The sequence below is a fragment of the Myotis myotis genome, unplaced genomic scaffold, assembly GCF_014108235.1.
Source record: "Myotis myotis isolate mMyoMyo1 unplaced genomic scaffold, mMyoMyo1.p scaffold_m19_p_2, whole genome shotgun sequence".
Classification (NCBI taxonomy): Eukaryota; Metazoa; Chordata; class Mammalia; order Chiroptera; family Vespertilionidae; genus Myotis; species Myotis myotis.
Window position 1 is genome coordinate 31148260 of NW_023416324.1, and position 10606 is coordinate 31158865.

The 10606-nt window shown below is 41.8% G+C and overlaps 1 protein-coding gene across 2 annotated transcripts in view; it reads left to right on the top strand.

Moving 5' to 3' along the window:
- The window catches only part of CMPK1 (cytidine/uridine monophosphate kinase 1), a 38958-nt gene extending 29272 nt beyond the window's left edge, over nucleotides 1-9686 (top strand). The window contains exon 6 of one of the 2 annotated variants that reach the window (XM_036348037.1): nucleotides 9521-9686. In XM_036348037.1, coding sequence (XP_036203930.1) covers nucleotides 9521-9559 — 39 coding nt within the window. In that variant the 3' untranslated portion in view covers nucleotides 9560-9686. Of the gene's footprint in view, nucleotides 1-7; nucleotides 1813-9520 lie in introns of those variants that run through there. The other variant, XM_036348036.1, reaches the window with a different exon arrangement.
- Nucleotides 9687-10606: the final 920 nt, after the last annotated feature.

Below are 10606 nucleotides of genomic sequence, written 5' to 3' on the forward strand. Positions count from 1 at the left end.
TTTACAGGTTTTTGATGAAGTTGTGAAGATTTTTGACAAAGAAGGCTAACTAAACCTGAAAGAATCCTTGAAATCATGCTTGAATATTGCTTTGATAGCTGCTATCACAATCCCTTTTTAAGGCAATTTTAGTCTTTCATAATTACATCACAATTAGTGGCCAGAAAGTATATAGTAAGACAAATTAAATTTTTTATCTTCAATTTTTTTTTTTTTTTTTTTGTCACAGGAATAGACAGTGAATTCGGGTCTAACTTTGTCTTAGCTATGGTGCTCACAAAACAAGGAAGGGCATTAGCTAGTTCTTTGTTTTTATTCGATAAGGATATCCCTTTTATAGTTTGTGCCTTCTGTGAGCAAAACTTTTTAGTATGCATATATTCCTTTAGTGATTACGACGTGTCAGGATTAGGGATTCCTCACTTCCTCTTTTTCTTGCAGGTTTTAAATTTCCAACCTGTTAAGTGAATTTGTGGACCAAATTCCAAAGGAACTTTTTGTGTAGTTAGTTCTTGCACAATGTGTTTGGTAAACTCATAAGATGAATTGCTAGAAGTGTTTTAGTATTTATCCAATAACTGACTATATCCTATAAAAAGGTAAGAAAACTTAGCTATGTTTTAGTTTTAATACAATTTGTACAAAGTTGTATGACATGGCATAGTCTGCTTACAGGGATTGGGGTGAGCGCACTGGGGGTTCAGAGCCTGGCAGAATTGTCAGCTTTGTTCTGACATAAATCTGAGGATAAGGGGCAAGGATCATATCTAATGACATGTGTTCCTTATGCTCTATTGTATAGTGTTATTAATGATTAAATTGATCTCAACAAAATTCCTAGCAGTGAAACCTTGAAATGCATGTACTAGATTTATGGTAAAATGGTTTGGGGTTTTTTTTTTTTGGTTTGTTTTCTAGACTAAATTTAAGGTTAGTATAAAGTAGAAGAAATCTAATGATTAAATTTCCCATTTGTATTTTATTTCCTTGAATATTTTTTCATAGTTATTTGTTTAAGAAGATTTAAAAATCACTGCACTTTGGTCAGAAAAATAATAAATATATCTTATAAATGTTTGATTTCCTTCCTGGCTACTTTTATTCAGTAAATTATTTTTTGGCATATGTTGAAGCATGGAAAGGTACAGAATGAAAAAGAAGGCTGTAGAGTCCAAAGGAATTTTTCCTTAAATTTATTCTTCCTTTAAAAATCTCTGAGAAATTTATTTTCTCCATTCGTTTTTCTGACATCACCAATGCAAAGTGGTATCAAGGTTCTTATTATGAGACTTATTAAAATGTTTCTGGTCTTCAGCACCTTTTTGACTTTGTATAATCAACGTAATTAAAATTTGACTTTGTATAATTGTTAATATAATTAAATTTTTATATTTAAAGCCATTGGGAATAGTGAGGACAATTTGTGTATATTCGTATACAGGGGTGGGCAAAAGTAGATTTAAAGTTCATATGGAAAAAGACATGCACATTATGATTATTACAACAGCTTTATTAACTGTTTCGTGTACTCACAACTGTGAACCTACTTTTGTTCACCACCCGTCTTGTAATAGATTTATTTATTTCTATGTGTATTATGAAATTCACTTATTAATGATGAATTTGCAATATACTTGCCATTAAAACAACGAAGTTTCCATAAGTACTATAACATATAAGCCACCAAAATTTGTATTGACATCTTGGTTTCTTGGAGGAGGTTGTAATGAATTCTTATCTAGTGATTCCATATAGCCAGGACAGAGAGCTTTTATGGGTAATTTAATAAAATGGCTGTAGTATGAAGCAAGAGTGAAGACTTCAGGTTTTGAATGTGTTCCTCTTCACATAAGTGAAGAAACCTATCAGATGGGGATCTAAATATTTATATTGGTGTTGTGAAAGCAACCTTAAACGTGTGGATTTTAAGGAGACTGCTGAGACTAGGTGCTTTGCTTCCTTTCATCAAATATCTTTCTGCGGCATTTGAGAACCAAAACCAAGAAACATAATAATTACTAAACTGTGAAGCTTTGTTTTTTGTTTGCTTAAATAGAAAAACATGTCAGCAATATTGAGTTTAGTAGCTGACTGAGATACATCTAAGTTCACTAGTTAGGTCATTCCATTTGTTAAAGACACAGTCACCAAGAAGTTTTTGACTTTTCTTGAAAGAACCCAGTGGAAGTCTTGCAATTAAAAAAAAAAAAAATTAACATTATTTCCATTCAGTGATGTTAGATATATATGGATTATTTAGTAAATAATTCCAATAAATTTTGTGCTGTGGCCTTTGTTGTTTGCTGGTTCAGATTTCTGTTTTCACAAGCATATGGGAGACTTAACATGTGCATCCTCACAAAGCAAAAGCAGAGTTGAGGATCCAGGAGAATTTTCTGCTCTGTGTATTATGTTTGTGCATCTTGAATTAAGCAGGAAGCATTACTATCCCATTCCTTCAAGAAGTAATCTGGATTGAGGCACAAGTAGCCTATTTCATTGCCAGCCTGCAGCATCGATTCCTTGTCTCTTTGAGAGGGGAATTGGTAGCAGGCAAGTAGTGTGTCTCAGGATGCGGGTTTTTTTGTGGGTTTGTGGCTTTGTCCATGTAATTTAAGTGGTTGTCTGACATTTCACTGGTCCCGGAGGTTTGGTCTTTCCTCTTCAAACACACATTAATTGCACAAGCCATAGTACTACAAACACATTCTCTGCCTTCCAAGAACTTTCTGTCTAAAACTAACACTGATGCTGATAGACCTTTTAGCTGTCTTGGTTGGCTGACATATAGTCTACTGCACTTCTCACTAGCCTTCATGCATATTTCTGCTAAGTTCAGTACTGTTTCATTCTAAGTATTTTTTTTTTTTTAATGAAAGAAAGGAAACTCATTTATTATGCACCAAAGGAAAAAGGTAAAAATGGTCCTAATCTCCTTTCCCTTTTTTCGTCATCCTGGACTCCAGTGTAAGCACTCTCTTGGATCCAGGCCTGCTTTCCTTTGAACGGGTATGGTTATTGTGACTGTGATGTTAGTTCTGGACCTCAATTAAGTTCTGTACTCACCATTTTTCCTGTCGAGAGCTGAAGAGAACAGTTGAATTTCTGGCTCCCACCCTATACCCCATGTCAGCCATACCGACTATAGGCTGTCTGCTCAGACTTATATGGGATCCCTGTGGGCCCCCATTCATTAGAGCAGAACCTGCTTCTCTTGGGTTCCTCTTTTCCAAAGAGGCTTTTTTTTTTTTTTTTTCATTACTGTCCTTATAAGACCCTGACGTAAGAGAAGAGGGCTTAATTATTTTGTACTGTTTAGGGAGACAGGGTTCCTAATCAACATTTCTCTAGGTCAGGTTCTTTCAGCCACAGAAAATTGTTTTCTGTTTATGATGCATTCTCAAGAAACTATGCAGCTTCCTAACTGGCCTTTCATGCCCTAATCAGCCAGAGGAAAAGCATCTGCAGGGGTACCTCTACATTCTAGCCCTCAAGGAGATAATTGAGGCAAACTTTAAGAGCTATCTTCTATACAGTGGAATGAAGCCGTTAAGCAGCATACCATATACATAGCAGATGTATTCTCATTTGGTTGAGTAACCACCTTTAAAAAGAGGAAGTAAAATTCAAATAAAGCCATGTGTGTGAATTTTAAGGAATGCTCATATACTACCTGTTAGAAGGCTTCTTGGAAGAAATACACTCTTAGTAGCTGCTTCTAAAATATTGGGCGTGGGGGTAGGGGGAATTGACAGTAAACTCAAGATGGACTTTCAAGAAAAGCCCTGGATTGAATAGGTTTCCTTGCTGGTTTATAAAACCCTGCAGCTCTTTGGGGACTCCAGTGGAACTGGTCCTCACTCACCTGGCTCTGAGGGCTCCCAGAGCCAGAGGGGAAAGACATTGAGTCAGTTCAGCAGTTAGTACTTGGAAGCACAAAGCTGTAGTGTATGGCTCACCCTTGGTTTATTTTTATACAGTAAGTCCTCGCTTAACAACTGTAAGTGAAATGATATGTAATGAAGTCAATTTCAACATAGGCTAATTGATATAAACGAGTCAGGTTCCAACATTATAACTAAATGACATTGAATCGTTATTCGAGGAGCTGCTATAGAGGAGCATTCCCACTAGTGGCTCCAAAGCAGCTTTGAGAACTAGGCTCAAGTATCTGATTGTGATGAGGCTGCATCACAATGGCCTGTCAAAATGAAAACTCTTTAATTGCCAGGTAACGTACACAGGAGGCACTACCATTGTTCTAGCGTCAACTGGGATAGTGGTCAAGATGGACACGTTATTTGGGAGTGGGGTGGGGGGGGGAGGGGGGGTTGCTAAAGTTTAATGGCTAACTTTTAGATTGGGTCAAAATAGTCCTACATCGAAACAACCAAGTTGAAACAGCTGCATCACAATCCCCCTGTGTTTTATTTCAGAGAGGAAGGGAGAGGGATAGAAACATCATTGATGAGAGAGAATCATCAATCTGCTGCCTCTTGCACACCCCAACTGGGGATTGAGCCCACAACCCAGGCATGTGCCCTGACCACGGATGGGATGGGAACCTTCTGGTTCATGGGTCAGCTCTAAACCACTGAGCCACACCTGCTGGGCTCCGCTTGTTTTAAATGTGTCAATGCAAAATCTATCTGTATTTTTCCCTCTGTTTAGGTCTTAGATCTGGATCAGTGCTGTTTGGGGAAAGAGGGTAACTATTGGGCTGAGGCTGCTGCTGCTGTGTGTTAATGGAACATTCAGAAGTCCAGGGGATGGGATGGGATGACTGTGGGGAGTGTAAACACTTGAATAGGGAGCAGGATTTGGTTCAGTCCAGTTCTGCTTCAGACATGTTGGCTCTTGGAAGAGCTCACTTTAATTCTACCCATAATCACTCGCACCAAACACCATTCTTTAATCTGCCCAAAAGTCTTCATGGTCATAGACCACATTCCCATTTCTCTCCATGATTATTTTATTGTTGCAAATGAGTTTCAGGAATGTGACTCCTTAACACTGTCTCCATTTGCCCTTAACTTGTGATTTGAGTAATTTTATAGCTATTTCTGAGTTCAGGTGGTATATTTGACTTAAGAAAGTAGCTGTTAAATTTAGTCATCAGCTAAATGACGATACAAGGTTATGGCCAATTGCTGAAGTAATATTAGCTAGGTGCATAGGGGAGGCATTATTACAGTCTATAATTACATTCATGCATGGATCTGCCATCTTAATTTAGCGGACTGGTGACGTTAGGAAGTGAGATTTCAGAGATGCTAACCCTTGTGACTGAGATCAGAGAGTTTTTACAGGAAATCTGCATCTTCCTTAGGCAGTGTGCCTGTCACTAAACCAGGAGAGAATAGCACTAAAATGCTCAAGTTACAAAAAATTGGCTGGCCATTCACTCAAAATATGTTTGAGACAGATTTATTAGGGATACGACAATAAGTAATACACAACCCTTGCCCTCAACATGCTTACTAGTTAAGCTCAAATCCAGTGGTTTCTTAAATGGATTGTATTTCTGTGTAGTGCTTTTAATGCTTTTATGCAAACTTTTACCGGTGTGATCTCATTTAGTTTTTCCAACAAGGGGGATTAATATGGTGATTTTCCTGTTTCATGAATTAATGAATTGAGGCCCAAGGAGCCCAAGGCAATTGGCCAACCTGCATACTTCAGTTAAATTAAGTATGCCTTGATTCTAAGCAATTTTGTTTGTTTGTTTACATGAAGGAAGAGTCTTTACAGCTAGTTAGCTGTAAGTCTAAAACTGGAACCCAGGTCTCTGGGCCTTAGAGAGCTGTTTCCTGTCTCTCACAGCCCATTCGGCCTGCCTGTAATAGAGCCCAATTTTAGGCGACTTCTAATACCCCACCATGCTTCCCCAGTCACTAGCCTATTGCCCTCATTTATTTTCTCTATTGCACTTGTGCAATTTGCGAAGTTGCTTTGCTTATTTACTGTTGCTTTCCTCTGCTACATTATAAGAGCCAGGACAGCAAAAATGTCTGCCTTCATCTCTGTGTCCCAGTGCACATAGTAGGCACTCAGTAAATATTTGTTGAAAATATAAATTGAAACGGAAAATTATTTTTGGCTGTCACTGTAGCTACAGTTTGCATCACTGAACTTTGGATCCCAACTGGGTGTGTTTGCAATCTCCTTAGGATTTTGTTCTCATTCCGCCTGAAGATTGGAAGCTGATAACCATAAAGTCCTGGGGGCGGGAGCCAAGATGAATTTTTGAACCCATCAGTCTCTCTCTACTTTTAGCACACAAGTTGTAGAAAGATTTAAAGTGTGACTATCTTGGAAAGAAAGCAAGGAAAGTCTGGGCCAGAAAACAATGTTATGGTGAAAATTGCATCCAACTATCCATAGTTCAATCTAGTTGACAGATATTTACCTATTGTACCTCTTTTAATGTTACCGTGTTATGACAGAAAATCTCTGCTTTATGGAAACTTTTGATAGTTTGTGGCTCATGTTACGGATCTGAAACTTCTTAGTGTACTTTTCTACTGGAAGCCTTCTAAGACTTCCAGTAGAAAGGACTGGCTGGGAAGAATGAAGTGAGCAACTTTCTCCTCCGTGGTTACGCATTGTAGTTCTTGCTCAGTGGAGTCTTTGGGAAAGGCTTTAGAGATCGTTGTAGTTCTCTTAATGACCTGCACAGAGTAGATTCTTAATATATTTTATTATTACTACATTGTCTATACATTTTACTGGATATTTAAAGGAGTGTGTCCTCAAAGCCCTCCAGATAGAAACAGAACAAGGCCTGGCACCCAGTTTTCCTTTCTCCCAGCTTCATTCCTCCACAGTCACATGCTTCTACCTCCATCATTCCGAAGGACTTGGAAAAGCAAAGTAAGATCTTGTGATGGTTCAGGGACATTTCATTCAGTATTCTGGGCATGTATTTGAGACCATATTGAGAAACAAACTAATGCTTTCAGCCCCCAACCCCAGAAATTCTAACTTAATTTTAAAAGTCTCCCAGGTGACTCTAAACCTGTGGTTCCCAAACTTTCAAGTGTATCTGAATCATTTGGATGTCTTGTTAAACCCAGATTGCTGGGCTCACCCCCAGGGTTTCTGGTGCAGTAGATCTTGGGTGTGGCCTAAGAATTTGCATGTCTTATAAAGTTCCAGGTGATGCTGATATTGATATGCTGAGAACCACTGTACTAAACAAAGTGACCAGAGCAGATATTTGGGAACTCCCAGCCTTGCGTCTTTGCAGGCGAAGGACCAAGCCTTCTTGCCTAGCATAGAGTAAGTAGATCTTTAGTGTTTGATAAACTGATAAATTAATAACAACAAACAGGAAAGCTTAGTAATCAAACAGTTGCCTAGCCTGCCATCCTTGAAGGTTGTGGGTTGAGTGGGAAGAAGTACTGCAAGGGGATCACAAAGTTCTCCCACTAAAGAAGTTGTCAGTGAATGCCAACTTGACATAGTAGGGCTGATTTCATCTCACTTAGCAGCTGCTACTGTCCTAAAAGACGAGGAGAGCCCAGGAGGCCACCATCGATCTCCAGAACTCTGAAGGAAGATGGAGTAGATGTGGTCAGTGTGGCTTGAGGACAGAGCAAGGGCAGTGGAAATAATGCAAGAAAGATCTTTTGAACTTAGAGCCGCCCAACAGTGAACTGGGCTCTTGGGGAAATGATGGGTTCCCCATTACTGGAGGTGTGCAAGAAGAGACCGGATGCCTACTTGGCAGGATGTTTTAGTCTGCCAGCTCTGGGATTCTGTGGTTTGGGGCCATCCTGTCCCAGTTGTCACTAAGTCTGAAGTCCACCTGGAACCCCAGCCACATTCTCTGGGCCCTCTTGTAACCCAGGACACAACAGTTCCCTGCCCATGGAAGTGGGAGGAAAGGCTAAGGAACATCGTGAGTCTGTGTCTTCCCATAAGGACCCAAATACTGGGAAATTTCCTCAAGCTTCTGCTTTTGCCTCCCGGTGCCCTCCGCAGTGTCTGGGATGGGCACTCCACAAAGCTGCGGTGGCTGTGCTGCTGGTGGCCGTGCTACTGGTGGTCAGGAGGCTCCTGGGTGTATTGGAGGAGAGAAGCAGTGCATTCGGGAGAGGAAAATAGCACTAGCAAAAGCATGGCAGTGAGGGTGAGTGAGGGATGGGGTCCCTCTGTGGAGGGGATGGGGGTCCATGTACCAAACAGTGGGAGGTAGGAGTGTACAAAGATAAGGCGAGGAAATGCACTCAACAGCAGGTAGAGGAATGTGGGTTTATCATGTCTGTCTAGCTGGGTCCACAATAGAATGCTGGGTAACTGCGAGGCTGGAAGAGCCCATTTGACAAAGGTTCCTCCGATTTCGGAGGCTGCTCCACTTCCCCTCGTTATTCTCTCTCTCTCCCCCCGCCATAAGCTGTACCGTGAGTTCTATTCTGAACCCTTAATGTTTTTTCCATCTCACTGAGGACAGTTTGCAAACCCTCGCTGGCTTGGGCAGAGTGGGGCTGGCCCAGGGCTGGCTCGCCCGAGCTGGAGAAAGGAGGTGGCTCCGAGCAATAAGCAACCCACAGAATTGTGTCTGTTATTTAAGAAAAGTTTCTGGGTTTTCGGCTAATTGCAAAAATACATAATGGATGCTTTTCGCATCTGCTAGTTATTCTGGAACAGGCCTGCATCCAAGAGCAAACTTTAAACAAACAATACGATTATAATGCTTAACTATTTCAATGTGTAAGAAAAAAGAAAGCCAAGGCCCCAAAAGTTACCTTAACACACATGCACTCAGACAAGCAATCACACCAACAGATACATATGCATACAAACATATAGATGTACAGTTTGGCTCACAATGCATGCTTGCATACTATCATCTAGTACATACATGTACACACGACTCACATATGTCCAATCACTGGCTCCACTGTACATGCTCTCAGACACACACCAATGTACATACATACACTCATGCGTGTATACACTTACACAATTGGGTAACACAACCACACGACCCCAGGCACATGCACTCTACAGATCATTTTTACTACAACAGGTGCTCCCTCCTGTGTGGGAGAGTGGTCCTCCCAGTCCTGAGGTAAATGAAGTACCAAATCAGCTGGGCATTGTCTGTGTCTCGGTGGTATTAAGTGTAGTTACTCAGTCCTGCCACCAAGGGGCGCCCAGGATCCATCCTGCATTCACCTTCCGAAGCTTCAGCCAGAGGGGGGATTGTTTCTGCACGCACCAGGGTGCACCTTCCTGTCCCGAATCCCTGTGCGGAACTGTGAGGCTCTTTGCTCTCAGCCCCAGCCATCTAGGATCCACTGCATCCATTCTCACCCGTTCTCTCTCCCAAACCACTGAAACAACCACAGCTCCCAGCCTTCCTCCCTCCTAGCTGAATGCATACATCAGAGTCCCTGCTCAGTCCCAAGACCGCTCCTTCAAGCACTGGATCTGTCAGGTCTTTATCATAATGTGGCCTCTACAGAAAGCTTCTCTTTCAGGAGCAGCTGCCAACATCCCACCTATTTTTCAGTCTATTTCAGCACTTCCCAAAGATGGACTGCAAAAGTGAACAATGTGAAAAGTATTGATTGAACACCCGGCCAGCGTGGCTCAGTGGTTGAGCGTTGACCTATGAACCAGCCAGACAGGACATATGCCCGGGTTGTGAGCACCATCCCCGTGTGGGGCATGGAGGAGGCAGCCGATCATTGGTTCTCTCTCATCATTGATGTTTCTCTTTCTCCCTCTCCCTCCTTCTCTGAAATCAATAAAAAATATATTTTTAAAAAGTATTGAATGAATGAGTTAATGCCCAGCTGAGCACTTTTCTCTGCCTTCCTCCTCAACCCCAGCTGGAGAAGCCTCTCACCCCTCAGCACCCAGCTTTTCCGTGTGTGATTCTGTGAAACAAATCCTGGCTTCAAAACACAAGCAAGGGCCGAAAGACCCCAGGAGGCACCAGTCAGTCACTTTCAGCATCCCTGACTGGGCACTACCCTAGGAAAAGAGAACTCACCCCTCCCTGAGCAGTCCTCTTCCCTGGGTGGCTTGGACTTCTAGAAAGTTCCTCTCCTTCTCCATAAACATTTTCAGAGCTCCTTCATGACAGGGGCGGTGGCAGGCTCAACAAGCGAACAGCCCGGCCGGGGCATTTAACCAGTTCAGCGCGGGACAGTACAGCCAGTACAAAGTGCAGGGGAGGGTGTGGCGAACTTGCCAGAGGAGTGAGGCGGGGAGTCAGGGAAGCATTTACAGAGGGAGGGAGAGCTGAACAGGGAATGAATAAGGACAGTAATTACAGTTCTGTTTTTTGGATGTTTATTGTGTTCGTGACTGCTAATCCTCCTAGAGGAAAAATTCTAAGCCAGGTCTGCCCGTCTGCATTCTGGGAGCTTAACCACTAGGCCAAAACACCTCTTATGACATAAACAAAGTAAGAATTTGGGGGCAGACTGGGGGGGAGGGAGAGGGAGACATGCCAGGTGTATTAGTTTCCTATTGTATAACAAGTCATCGCAAACTGTGCAACTTTAAACAACATCCACATGTTAGTTACCTCACAGTTGTGTAGGTCAGAAGTCTGGGTTCTCTGCTCACAGCTCACAAAGTGAAATCA